This window comes from Caenorhabditis briggsae (assembly GCF_000004555.2).
Source record: "Caenorhabditis briggsae complete genome, chrII, whole genome shotgun sequence".
In the NCBI taxonomy this organism is placed as follows: domain Eukaryota; kingdom Metazoa; phylum Nematoda; class Chromadorea; order Rhabditida; family Rhabditidae; genus Caenorhabditis; species Caenorhabditis briggsae.
Window position 1 is genome coordinate 16,518,081 of NC_013486.2, and position 14,313 is coordinate 16,532,393.

A 14,313-nucleotide genomic window follows, 5' to 3' on the forward strand; every position below is an offset into this window, starting at 1 on the left:
TATTCTCGCCAGGTGTGCCACTACTGATTATTAGGCCTGACAAATACCGGTTCTCTCGGTGAAATTAAATTTTTGGCTCGGACCTATAGCTTCGTATTTACTGAGTTTTATGAACATAACCCTACAAGATTCTGAGTGAGAGAGAGAGAGAGAGAGAGAGAGAGAGAGAAATTATGTGTCAAGACATTAAACAATGAGCCTACAGTACGTTTCAGAATTGAGGTGAAAAAAAATCTGAAAAAGAAATGACTCATTTCCTTTTTTGAATGGATTGAAATTGAGGAAAAAAAATTGAAGATGTTACGAAACTTCAAAAAACCAGAGCTTCTTAAAGTTAATAACACAAAAAAACTGGCCTGAATTAGAAATTCGATTGAAAAAACTTTCCTTTTAGATTTCGATTGAGAATAAGTAGATGACGACCTTGTCTTCATCCTTCACTCTTCCTTCTTTCGGGAATAAATGAGTATGTATGTGAATGTGGATGGTAAGAAGAAGAACGTGAACGGTACGGATGGGTTGAGAGAAGGAAAGACAGAAAGATACAAAGAGTGGAAAAAGTATAGTCAAATCTGGTGAGAATTAGATAGAAAAATGAGAGAGAGAAAGAAGCGAAGAGAAGCAAATAAACCGTTTCTTGAATGACAGAGGAGGGTGGGCGACAAAAGTCTTTAATGGTAGGGTAGGTTGTGTTTGGGAGTGACAGGTGATGTGGGAGTGAAAAGAACGAGAACGAAAGAGTTGAAATGAAATTGAAAAAAAATAGCTCAGTAAACAAGAAACATTTTGAAATAGCAGGTTTCGATTATTTACTCATGTTTTGAAACTGGAAACTCTGGGAATTCCACTGGAAATAAAAAAAAACATTAATGTATTCAGAATACATATTTTGGATTTTATGAAATTCAAGACACCGTAAAACAAGAAACATTTGGCTCTTACTGTCAAGTCAAATATAAAAATCTAGTTCCCTATATCTGTAAGGAAGGATGTATTATTGTTTTATAATATTTTTTCTGAAGCGAACACTCACTAGAAAAAAATTAGATGCATTTGAGTCTAAACTAGTTCATGGAAAGTTTCAACATTCAACGAAAAAGTTGGGCTCTATCTAGTGTATGCAGCGCCTCACACCGGTCATTACATCTATGATAACCATGTGAATAAGGAAAGAGTGCCAGAGAGAGGTAAACGGGTGATGGAATAGTGATAAGGTGAACGGGACACGGGAGTCTCTCTATCTTTCTTCAATGACTCCCTCTCTTTTTATTCATTAGTATGTATGTATGTATGCGTGTGAGTCTCTTCTAAACGTTATGTACATATGGATGCAAAACCAACACGGCAAATAAATGAACGGAGAGGGAAGCGAGGAGAAGTGAATGGATAGAATAATAGAAAAGCAGGTTCATTGTTTAAAAAAATATTTAACACATGTGGCACCATGTATTCAGATCCATTGAGTTTTGATATTAAAGTGGGATTCCTCTTTCTGCAAAATAAAAACTTTGCTGTTACGTCACATAAAAAGCAGGTCTAGTTAGTCAGTTTTCTTCTGTTGAGGCGAATGCGAGAAAAAAAGGAAAGAGGAGAAAGAGACGAGTTGGTTCTATTTTGCAACAGCTTTTATGGTATGATTGGAACGTCACACAAACTACTTGACTACGTAACAGATTGTGTTTGGTTGTTTGAAGGACAAAGATACAATAGGAATAAAAATATTCCTGTGAAGTTTGATTACTCTGAAAATGCATCAAATAGTCATACTAACTGAGAAATTTGAGAAGAAATACATTTAACGTCTACACAGCGAGTGAATCCCATTGAACATGAGGTAAAATGAACACGGCAAGAACCGGTAAACGATTGACCACGGAGTACCCTCACTCCTCCTCACCATCAGACGAATGACCTTGTTTTTGTTCTTACTTACCTTTTTTCCTTTTTCTTTTCTCTAAAAAATCTTTTAAATTATTTTTCAAGGTATGAGTTCGGTACTTGTCCTTAAAAATTGTGTTATTTTATAATATTTTAAAATATAACATGAACAAACAGATAAACGAAACAAAAATCAGTAATTAGAAATTTCTAAATTTCGAAGCGGTTTTTGTGGATTCTGATTTCTGGAGTCAATTCGAACGCTGGCGCGTGTCATGAGAGTCTTCTGTTCACCATCAGTGGACGAAGAACATCTTCTGAAAATAAAGTATTTAAAATGTATATCTTAAATTTCTTCAACTCACTTAGCTTGTCCAGCTTTCTGGCTCCCTTTGAAGATCCAGTTCCCGAGATTCTCTCCCAAAATAGTCCGACAGAAGGCACTTCGATACTTTTGAGAGAGCAGATTATAGAGAATGGGATTTGCTGCAGAATTAGAGTAGTAACAAAAGCCAGAGATGTAAAATACTATCATTGACAAAAATTGAACTGCTGGAGAAATCGTATCATTTTCAGACCACATTATGTAGACTGATAGCAGTCTTTGGATATGGAATGGCAGCCAGCATATGAAGAAGGTTATCACAACAGAAACTGGAAAACAATTATTATCAACTTTTGATGTAAATTTTTCTACATACGCAACATTTTAAGAACAGTCCTGTTGTTTTTGATCCGCCGTTTCTTGGATTTGTTATCTTCTTTCAAAGACTTGTCAATTTCAGAGGACTCTAGCTTAATCGCAATATGTGCATACATGATGACTATTGCAATAGCCGGAATAATAAAAAACACAGTGAAAGCAAACACAATTATTGTTTTCTGTTGATCCGGTCGACCTTGATCCATTGCACAAAATTCAGTATGGAGTACTGTCGTTCCATCGGTAGACACCTGTGGAAATAATAGGGGTTTGCAAAAGTAATGCGTGTCAAGTTTGGTGTTTTGTATCTCACCCAAAACAAACGGTTTGTGTTCAATTTTTTTGTTTTAAAAAGCGCGTTCTTGGGCTTCATTTTGTTATATTATATTGCTGTTTCAATTTGATTTCTATGAAAAAAACATTCTAGAAGATGTCCGACCAAAAATTTCGCCTTCGAGCATTTTTGTGGCACCAATTTAAGGAAGGGAAATCGGCTGCCGAAGCTCACCGCTCACTTTCTTCTGTATTCGGTGAAGAAGCTATATCCAAAAGTCAGTGTCGCCGCTGGTTTCAGCGCTTGAGGAGCGGAGATAAAAGATTGGAAGATGAATCGCGCCCTGGTCGTCCAGAGCAGGTGGACAACGATGTCTTGAGAGCAGCAATTGAAGTGGATCCTTGCCAAACTACTCTCAGTCTCTCGGAGCAGTTCGACTGCGATTTTTCCACAATTTCCAGACATTTGCATGCAATCGGAAAGACAAACAGATGTGGAAAATGGGTCCCTCATGAACTTTCCGATTTGAACAAGGAAATACGTGTTGAAGTTGCCAATATTCTGATGCGCCGCTCCAAAAATCGTGGTTTCTTCGATTCGATTTTGACATCGGATGAGAAATGGATTCAGTGGGACAATAATGGGAGAAAAAAACAGTGGCTGAGTCCTGGCGAGACTCCGAAACCGACTCCAAAACCGGACATCCACGGAAAGAAGGTGATGATATGTGTCTGGTGGAACACACGAGGTCTCGTGCATTTTGAACTTCTGAGACCTGGTCAAACGGTGAAAGATCAGCTGGACCATGTCGACCAAGCTCTCAAACGTCAAGGCGTGGACACTTCGACAACACTCTTGCTCCATGACAACGCTCGACCACACACTGCAAAAATCATTCAGCAGAAAACTCAGGAGCTGGGCTGAGAAGTGCTGCCTCATCCGCTATATAGTCCCGATTTGGCACCATCGGACTATCACCTATTCCGATCCATGCAACATCATCTGGCCGAGAAAAAATTCGAAAGCGGTGAAGAAGTGCAAATTTGGATGGCGGACTATTTTGAGTCACAGCCAGAGGAGTTCTTCAAGAAAGGCATCGCTGAATTGCGCACACGTTGGCAGCAAGTAGTGAACAATAATGGAGAATATCTTATTGATTGATGATCTCTTGTTTTGGTTTTACAATAAAAGGAAGTTGCATCAAAAACGCGCATTACTTTTGCAAACCCCTGATACATATGCACATATATTGAAACATTTAATTCTTGTGTAGAATACCTCATAAGACCAAGATTGATTCCTTGCAAACTCTGGTAATGGTAGTTTGTTGATCTGGACGATGATTGCTATGGGAAGAGCACAAATGAACGAAATGATCCATGCAAGAACGATGAGGACATTAGCCCGCCATAATGTTGAAAACAATTTGGTTTGCAAGGGATAACTGAACGGAAGAAATATTTATGTTCCAAGAAAAAAGAACTCACCAAATAGCCAGCCATCTTTCAAATGAAAAACAGCAAATAATCATAATAGACGCATAAGAAGTGAATTCGATCAGAAAAGCTCTGGCTTTACAAATCCATTCACTGAATCTATAGGGGTAGGAATAGTCCAAGGATTGGTAAAACTCCATTGGCAGACCTAGAATGTAAAATTACTGATGATCTATCAAGTGTAAAACCTCACCTAGTATCAATGCGATAATATCAGATATGGCCAGACTGAATAGATAGTAGTTAGTCGGATTGTGCATTGACTTGTTAGCTGCAATTACAATGCAAGTGCAGATGTTTCCGAACAATCCTAATAGAAAAATGGTTCCATATATGATGACCGTTGGAATGACTATGGCAACCTTAAAATAATCATCGTCTTAGAAGTTCGCAAAACAGAATAACTAACCGATTGACACCTTTCTCCTAACGTAGCCAGAACATAGTTGGTGATATTAGACACATTATATTCCACAATACAAGATGACATCTAAAATTTCTTGAATTTCAGAAAAAGCAAAAACGAAGTTTCTCAATCGAATTGGGAAAAAAAGAAGATACTCAAACTTTACTCTTATTTGTTTGTTTTCTAGGTTGGTCCCAGCTTCCAAAACAATTGTGAGGCTAAGTAAGAAATGGATAGGCTTTTTGAAAAAAGAGAAATTAGATTAAGTATAGGTGTGAATAAAAAGTCCAAACTTCTTTGTCGGATGATCAGTAATCTTTTGAAACAGGACAACAGAATCAAAATGTGGGTTCAGTTCTACTTCCTTCTATGAAAAACCTTCCCAACGGTGTAATGCTCAATAAACACCTCATCGAGATCCCACTAATCTATTCAAGTGGTTAATTATTCAAAAAAAGAGGCATGGACAAATATACATTTTGCGACACCGACAAAAAAGTCACAAAAAAGCATTGTTGCAAAAACATGTGCAATTTAAAATGAGATGGAAGCTTTGAAAACATTTTCAGAAAGAAAAACTCTGTGGGATACCAAAAATATATGTGCAAAAAAACTGAAAAGCTCATAAAGCGCATCAAAATGGGTGATACTACTCTTTTGAAGGGAGTTCTACTCTGGGGAAACTGGCCAAAAATAACTGAAAAATTGAAAATATGTCATATATATGTGTCATGTTTTTTTAAAGGATGCCAGACACCAAAAAAAAAGTTTTCCTGATAATTTGCATAGAGAACCCCCATGAGGGGTTGAACTCATGACAGGCAGCTCAGAGGTACAGCGCCGCTACCGCCTGAGCTACGGGGGCGCGAATGCGCCTGACGACCGATGGTCTATATAAGCGCGGCGCGATTTCTTCCCCCGAACTGTCCCCCGAAATTTTTGCTGTCTCGCCTCCTTTAAGTAAAAAAGCGTAGTATGTTCATGACCTGAATAAAAAGGAAAAGAACCAGAGTAAAAATTGTTTTTAGCACTGTCATAGAGTATTTATTCCTCCGAAGCGTTCTCTCTAAAAGTTTAGCAGGATCAAAAATGAGCAAGTTCGTGCAAAATAAATGAAAGTTCTAACAGTTTTTGATAATTAAATAATCAACACAAACAAAGATCCTAGAAAAATTAGTTCCGCAAGAGGTCCTACCGCATGAAAAAAAAAGTAAATTGAATGAAGATTAATTTCTTCTGCATGAGCTAGTCCTTACTTCTGATGAGCGCTCCATCTTTTTGCGCCACGTGGATTCTGACACTTTTCCTACAAAGCATAGTTTTCTAAGCAAAATGCAACAAAAAGTTTTCTTCTCTCACTCCCCACCATTTTTCGTTTGTGATGACCATCTGAGTCCCATAGACCTATTTATTCGCTGACCAGTAAAAGATTGGGATAAATTCAAAGTACATATTTAAACAAAAAAAACACATATATACATAGAAAGGTGTTTGAAAACAGAAAGAAGATCCAAAAGTGTTGAATTGTAATTGAGTTTGGTCCGTCCTTTTGAAGAAAGTCGAAGATGAATAAAAAAGAAAGAAGGCGTCACGCACGTTGAAGGTTCGGAGAATATACTACAGCACTACTGGGAGCCCGTTCAAAGTGCTCAGCATTGCACTCAATATCACAGGTTTTATGAATGGATCGGGCAATATCCATCCACTTATCACAGATCTGAAATGTTTGGAGCATACGGATTTGAAAAATAAAACCTGCTTACCTATAGGGCCTCACAAAATATAATGAAATGAGAGGGGTAAGCATTGGCATGCATTCCATTATTCGGAATGGCACGTTTTCAAAAATGGCTCCATCAACAAGTTGAAACAGAAGAAGAAGATATAATGAGGAAGCCGTCAACCAAAATATTGGAACTATTGCTTGAATTGTTAGTGCTTTCATTAGTTGCTTGTGAGAAGTACGCGTTGATTTTGACATTGTGGTGCGACCACGACCGTCGAGTATCTTGAGAGCTCTATATCGGAAAATAACAATCACTGCGTATTGGGAAGCAAGGAATCGTCATGTACAGTACTGGCCAAAAAGGTATTCGGAAATAGTTTTTCGAGCATAACTTTTCTGAAACTTCCCGGATCAATCTGATATTTTAAGACAAAGTTTAAAACGGTAAAAGAAACTGATTCAACAACAAGAATAGTCAAAATTTCAAAAAATTGAAAAAAAATCGAAAAATTCATGAAAATTGCAAAAAACCGGTAAATGGAACTTTGACTTCTGAGATCTAGGATAGACCGGTAAACGAAAAATAACAATAGAAAATGAATAAAATAGCTTTAGTACTTCGTTGGGAAGCCTTTGGCGTCGATTACCGCCTGACATCTTCTTGGCATCGAGTCGAGAAAAGTGTCGATGACAGACATCGGGATGGCCTGCCAGACATCTTGGAGTTGGTCGAACTTCTGGTTGGCATTCGAGGCACGGATCCCTCTAAGCTGTCTCTCGACATGCTCCCAGAGGTGTTCGATCGGATTCAAGTCCGGAGATTGACTTGGCCAGTACAGAAGATCCACGTGGCGGCGTCGGAACCACTCCTTGATGTGCTTCGAGGTGTGCTTCGGGTCGTTATCCTGTTGGAAAACGAACGCCCGGCCCACAGTAGACCGTGCCCAGGGTCTCATTGTGTTCTCCAAGATGTCTTCATACACAAAGCGATCCATGATGCCCGTAATTCTTCTCAGCGGGCCGATTGAAGTCCCAGAGAAGCAGCCCCAGACCATCACCGATCCACCTCCATGCTTGACGGTTTGGAGCTGGTAGCTGGGATCGAACCGACATCCAACCGGACGGCGAATCCACTTGATACCGTCAGTACCGAACAGATTGAACTTGGATTCGTCGCTGAACACGTGATTAGCCCAATCCTGACGTCCCCAGTGGAATGAGCTCTGGCCCATGCTACGCGGGCGATTCTGTTCTTCTTGCTGATCGATGGTTTCTTAGCTGGCCGTCGTCCATGGAGTCCAGCATCTTGAAGACGTCTTCTGACGGTTCTCAGGGATGGTGTGACTTCATTTGGAGTCTTCACGACCATCTGAATGTCCGTAGAACTCCTCTGGAGATCCTCTCTTGAAGCTCGGACGATGTTCCGATCCATGTTCTTCGACGTGATACGCGGTCTTCCAGGCGATTTTCGCTCCACCAAGGCTCCCTAAACATTTTTTTTCCATAACTATACTATTTTCGAATATTACCTCATCCCGAAACTGCTTCAAGATCTTCTCGATGGCACGTTTAGTAACATTGAACTGCTGCGCCAAGAGGTCCTTGGAACATCCACTTCTGAAGCCGATGACGATGGCTTTACGGATGTCCTGAGAGATGTTTTTTTTTCCGAGGGGTCTGGCCATGTCTGTAAACAGTGTCTGTAAATACATAGGAGCCAAAACCAACATTCTTAGAAACCATAATATCCAAAAATATAAAAATATGAAAAAAGTGAAAAAACGAAAAAATTGAAAAAAACAAAAAATTTCTGAAAATGATGCAATTTCCTTGTACGCAATTTGTCGTCACCGTGTACGACATGCACAGTAAAATTTTCAGATCGATCCCTTAAGTTTCAGCAAAGTTACTCTCAAAAAATCGTTTGCGAATACCTTTTTGGCCAGTACTGTAGATTATCGCAGCAAATGTGGAGGGTGACCAAATACTTAGATTTCCGGCTATAACCACTTCTGAAATATCAGTCACAATGAATTTTCTGCTGTCTTTTTTATACGAATACCTCCCCAAAGCTCCTTTATATGATAGAAATACTTTTGATGAAATGAGTATACCACTTTTCTCAATGCCTCTTCATTGGCAAAATCTGATAAGTAAACCAGCACGAAAATCAAAGATGGGATGTAGGCAATTACACACAATCTCAGGATTTTTACTGGCTCTGGACTGATTCGTTCCAATATGTAGTATCGATGAAGAAATGATAACTGAAGTTTGAATTCTTTCACCTGCTTCATAAATCATTTACCATTAATATCCACTGAGAATGGGCAAAACTGTGACATACAAGGACATGTAAAAAGTAACAAAAATACGAGGATACATATCCGCAAGATCCATGAAATATATATGTCAATGACGAACCCGAAAATACTGTTCTGAAAACAAAACAATGTTTCAATATTAATTTTACAGGGGATTTACTTTTGCAAAGCTAGCAATCCGGCGAGTGAACTGAAGAAATCACAAAGTGCAAAGTTCAAATATAACATTGAATAACTTCGGAGCAGCTTAGGTGTCTTCGTAGATATAAAATAAATCAGAATGATGTTAAATATGACCCCAGAAAAAAGTTTATGTCAACATCAAGAAATTTTCAAAATACAAACCCAATGGATTGATGACGTATCCGATGATAATGAATATGTGATCCCAGTTTTGCGAAAATCGAATGAGGTCCACATAGGTGGAATTCAGCTCAACTGTCATATAAAAATAGCTCTGAAATCAAACATAGTTTGTTATCTCGTGTAGACAATCTACTGAAAAGAAATTCTTCAGAAGAAATGGAAAATGAAATTGTGGGTTGGGAAAAAGAATGAGGAGAGTGTTGTAATTTCCGGGCAACGAATTTTAGTTCAGCGATACATATGAACTCGTCCTACACAAACTCTTAATACAGTTAGTTTGGCTTAAGTTTTTGTTTTGAACTAACGGATCTCTGAGAAATTGACAATAGTATCTAAGTTCTGTTTTCGAAAACAAGAGCTCTTGATAATGAGTCTAGAGTTAATCCATTTAAATGAAAAATACCTACAGAGAAGAAAACGAATGACGAACAAAACAGAATTTATAAGTCTTGAAACGAACGCATTCTTTTCATTTTTGAGAAAAATGATGAGAAGTTTACAAAATGATCTCAAAATGTTGGAGTGAGTTGTTAAATTATAGTTAGATTTTCAGCTGAGTGTTTTGATATTAAGATGATGAGCTTACTCACAAGGGAAGTCGTTTCAGACACCGGTTGAGAATTTGCTCAAACTTTTGTCATTAGTACTTTCGGGCACGCTGATAACAGAACTGAACTCAGTTTTTCCACCCCGGCCCTGTGAAAAAAGTTATGAGCTCTGAAAGTGGTTTCAGTGCTATTTTCTCACTTTTGGAGTGAATTTTTGAGAGGGATTATAAGAGTTTTTCGATCCTCAATTAATATAAGAAAGGGGGAAGGCGCGGCGCCCAAAGGCGCTTAAAAGCACGTTAAAATTTCAGACGCGAATTTTCAGCATCTGGAGGCCGGGGTGGAAAAACAAAAAATGACACCATGTTAAGGGACTCATATAAAATACTTGTTCAAAATTTCAAGAGATTCTCAACCGGTATCTGAAACGACTTCCTTTGTCAGCACAAAGAAAAAGTAAAACATAGTGCACTCATGGAGGCAATTAGGTTTTTCTTTTACTATAGATAAATATTTTCAACAGAAGTCAAAAAAAACTATGAAAGAAATAAAAGAACATATCACACAGACGACGAATGCTTTTAGTAAAAAAAACTAAGTGCAATCAAAAAGAGATAGACATAGAATGTCGCCGGGTTAGAAGAGAACGAAAAAGCGTAGAAAAGGAAAATGTACGAGAAGAGGCCCATCCATCCCAAAAACATTTTTTAGACGTCCAATGAAATAAATGAAGATGGAGAAAAAACAACAACAAGGCGGAATTTTAGATTAATGATTTTCTTTTTTGTAATGGAGTTCATGGAAATTTCGAAAAGGGATAAGCGAAAATTGAAATAGGTTATGAAAATATATGCTGCAGAAGAATTCTTCTGGTATTCCTGGAGACCTGGGAGGCGTCACTTGCCTTTTCTCTAATTTTCTCGTGATTTCTCCCACCCAAGAATTTTTGAGAACTCTTGATGTTGTAACGAAATTAGCAAGCAAGTTAGATAGGCGTTGGTAGTACAGGAAAACTGAATAAACTTCCGGAAGAAGGTTTTCGAACTTCATAGAAAATTGTAGACACGTCTTGTGGGAAACTTCACACAATGACATAAACCTAGTTGGTGAATATTTCATATTGAGTGAGTGTTACTTAGTATTTGCATACACAATCTTACAGAGTGCCCATTGCGTATGTTGTTATTTTTTCAAAAGGATGCTTATAGAATTAAAAATAAAAATGATATCGAATAGATGAAGAACTAGCTGAAACTGGAATTAACAACCTGAACAATTGATGTAATGCCTATTTAGAATTCGGAATTTCGAAAAAAAGTGAAAATCTGAAGAAGTATTCATTGCAACTCCTACTAGCAAACTATCTGGAAATCAAACCTCACTTTATGATTTTCCTGATGATGCTAATTTCAGAAAGTGCAATATTCTAAAGACTGAACATTTAAAAAGCTCAGGAGAATCAGAAAACCCAGTTTCCGAATTTGTACCAGACCTTATTTGAAGAATGAGTTCCTAATTGAAAATCTTTAGTTTTTCCCCTAAAAATTGAATATCAAAATATATTGTTTTAAGGTTTGTTCTAAGAGTGTAGTAAGGCTCAAATGGTGTGAAAGTTTTAAAAAATAGATTTGTCATTTCATTGGTCTTCCGCTGGAAAAATTATGACGAATAGTTTGGTTTTGCAGAGTTTAGAAAGGTAGCATTTAAGAGAATACACATAGATATAGCGAAGAACAGAGAGAAAAAAACCAACAAAAAACTGAGAAAAATGAGAACAGAGGAAATATAAAATGCTGACTAGGAAATTGTATTGCAACGGACCCATAAAAGTGTAAGTCATGAGACATTGAGAGAACGAATTACAAACAGAAATATTTTTCTATGCGTTTTTGGCAGGGTTGACATTTGACTTCACAGCAGTAGATGAATTTGCAATTGCACTTCTCCTCAACAATTTGCACTTTCTTCTCGTAACCACGACCACAGCACAGCTAGAATAATTACCTTGGATATTCAACAATTCTACAACTAGACTCAGCAACTTACCAAACTACAATCGTCGATAGCATTCGGTGCCAGAGTGCACTGTCTTCCTTTCGTGCCCATGATTCCTCGTAATGGATCTGCTTCACAGAAGTCTGGCGATGGTGTCATGTATACCAGATCTGCATTAGTGTGACGCTTGAACTGCGAATTCTTCATTACAATTCTGGGCTTCTCTACTCCTTGATCCTTAACAACCTTCACTTCCGCTGCCCCATCAAATTTATCTTTGATAGCCATTCCGATATCTCTGAATGTTTAATTGTCATCAATGATGTTTACAAGCACATACCTAAAGTTCGGCAAAGACTCCCAGCAAGTTTTCATTTCACAAGAGCCGCTCATTCCGTGACACTTGCATTCTCTTTTGAGAGATTTTTCCAGAACTTGTCTTCCAGCCTGATTATTATGCAAATTAATCATATGCATCCCATCAGCTGATAGCTGACTTGGGCCCAATGAGCTCGTTCCATTATCATCTTTCATCACTAGAACTCTTCTCTGTGCAGAATCCACAAATTCTTTGGAAACTCCGATTCCAAATTTCACATTATCAGAGCATCCTTGATACATGTAAGCACCCTTCTGAAGATGAATTTGTTTTCAAGGTTCTTCTAAGTTTTTTCTTACCCCTGAATTGTCATTCTTTGAATAATCACAGCCACACCGTTCGCTAACTCCTCTAGCACAGTCACGGGTCACTCTGAAACTTGTACACTAATCATTTCTAGCCAATGTTCCACTCACTTATAAGCAACAGCAGCTGACGAAATTGCATGTACAAATGCTGATTCTCGAGTGTTTTCGTGAAGAAAAACATCGGGAATCACTTCATGAGTCATCGGATCAATCAGAGTGCAGTTCCACCTAAAATATATATATCATAAGAAGAACCCTTCTTCTGTTCAAAGTTTACCTTCGCTTATGAAACTGAAACTGACACTCTGCATGAGCCGCCAACGCTCCAGTGCGAACACTCTCCATTAAGTCGATGTTCTTTTTGCAGAACCTAAATTCTGGACTTCATCCTTTACCATAATTTTTAAAATAATTTACCTCATCTGTCTCCTAGTCAATCCTTTTAAGGATTTACATGATGTTCCTGGTTTGTCTCTGTCGAATCGACTGGATGCCAGACCCAATGATAACCATGACAGACTTTCAACAATGGAAACTGATACAGTAAGGAAAAGTAGAATTTTGGTGGGTTTCAGCATTTCGAAATACAGAAGAATCTGAAGGTGAAAATAAGTTTGAATAGATGAAAAAATAAAATAACTGATGGAAGAATGTTTTTGGCGAAAAATCAATGGTCATGTACTGGTAGTAAAGAAAGAGTAATAAATCAAGACGAAGAGAAAGAAGGAGACCTGTGGTGCACTTTTAGACACTGCTACTAGACATCCGGTATTATTGTAATATGGGAGGAATTAGTGATAGGACGTATTTTTCTTAAGAAAACGCTATAAATTATTTTCAGAGAGAAAGAAACTGTGGAATGGATTTCAGAGAATGAAAGTAATTCTTTGCAGCAATTTGCTTATTAGGAGCAATTTTCAGGCTCTCTTTGAAACTGTAGACAACAAAGATGAATAATCAAAAGAATATTGTATTCAGAAAACAGCTGCTAATAAGGAAGCTTTCGAAATTTTGGAGGACTCGGAGATAAAGAGAAACTGAGATAAAACAGAAGAGTCCCGAGAGGAAGAGAAAAAGAATGGGGTCCTATCATCCAACCGTTGGGGAAGAGTGGGGCGATATAGCAACACATACGAAAAGCCATAAAACAAGATGATTTAGTAGTGGTCGTCGTTGTGTCCGACGCACACATACACACAGACACACCCGACACCCAACATTCGAAACAGCAGCACGGCACATCGTGGCAGAAGAATGAGAAAGAAAGACGACGTTGTGGTGACACGGGCCGATTGTAAAACAGATGTGAGAAAGCGAAGAAGAATTAGAAGAGTTGGCACACGAAACGATGAGCAATTTGGGACCATGAAACACCGGTGGGAGGAGTATACCCAAAAAAATCTCTCTCAGCACGGTTAGCTGCATTTTGGAAGATTCTCCATAAAGATAGTAGACGCTAGAAGTTAAGATGATTTGTCGCGGCATAACTCCTTCAGAAGAAGTGATAGAAATACGTTGTCCACTACAAAAATGTAGCTCTATTTATGGTCGAAACACCTTAAGATTTTCAAAGCTCATTTGTAGCTACTCGAAGTTTGATTCTACTATATTGAGATACTGTTGCCCAATTTTAATCGAAATTTCGAGAAAAACCACAAAACCAAATTACACTCTGATAATTTAAAATAATCACTGTATTCATTTAAAATATATTAGATCAAAAAAGAAACACTCTAGTTTTTTCCTGATACACCCATACCTTTGGAAGTCGCGGTTCTTAGATCATTCACAACTTGGCTCATCGTACACCCGGTGAGCTGAAATTTGTCTCAAACATAATCATTTTCAGCCTTTTATCCATTTCCGGCGAAAAAACCAAGAAAATATCTAAACTCTCCAAAATCGTGTTT

General features: G+C 38.0%; 4 protein-coding genes across 4 annotated transcripts; 1 reads left to right on the forward strand and 3 right to left on the reverse strand.

Annotated features, from left to right (window-relative positions):
* Positions 1-2,071: 2,071 nt before the first annotated feature.
* Positions 2,072-4,841, reverse strand: Cbr-nmur-2 (the record flags this gene model as incomplete). Its single annotated transcript, XM_045243242.1, has 7 exons — positions 2,072-2,195; positions 2,244-2,532; positions 2,580-2,832; positions 4,134-4,299; positions 4,343-4,499; positions 4,545-4,713; positions 4,761-4,841. 7 exons carry the CDS (start codon positions 4,839-4,841, stop codon positions 2,072-2,074), a joined length of 1,239 nt encoding a protein of 412 aa, XP_045093423.1.
* A 1,135-nt stretch (positions 4,842-5,976) lies between these two features.
* CBG25800 lies at positions 5,977-6,006 on the forward strand (the record flags this gene model as incomplete). Its single annotated transcript, XM_045243244.1, has 1 exon — positions 5,977-6,006. The coding sequence occupies one exon, from the start codon at positions 5,977-5,979 to the stop codon at positions 6,004-6,006; it is 30 nt and encodes a 9-aa protein (XP_045098620.1).
* Positions 6,007-6,374: 368 nt separating this feature from the next.
* On the reverse strand, positions 6,375-6,738 carry Cbr-srd-3 (the record flags this gene model as incomplete). Its single annotated transcript, XM_002632078.2, has 2 exons — positions 6,375-6,474; positions 6,521-6,738. The coding sequence occupies 2 exons, from the start codon at positions 6,736-6,738 to the stop codon at positions 6,375-6,377; spliced, it is 318 nt and encodes a 105-aa protein (XP_002632124.2).
* A 4,842-nt stretch (positions 6,739-11,580) lies between these two features.
* Cbr-cwn-1 lies at positions 11,581-12,981 on the reverse strand (the record flags this gene model as incomplete). The annotated part of the gene is made up of 7 exons (XM_002632077.1): positions 11,581-11,712; positions 11,768-12,014; positions 12,057-12,349; positions 12,395-12,467; positions 12,512-12,631; positions 12,681-12,773; positions 12,821-12,981. The coding sequence occupies 7 exons, from the start codon at positions 12,979-12,981 to the stop codon at positions 11,581-11,583; spliced, it is 1,119 nt and encodes a 372-aa protein (XP_002632123.1).
* Positions 12,982-14,313: the final 1,332 nt, after the last annotated feature.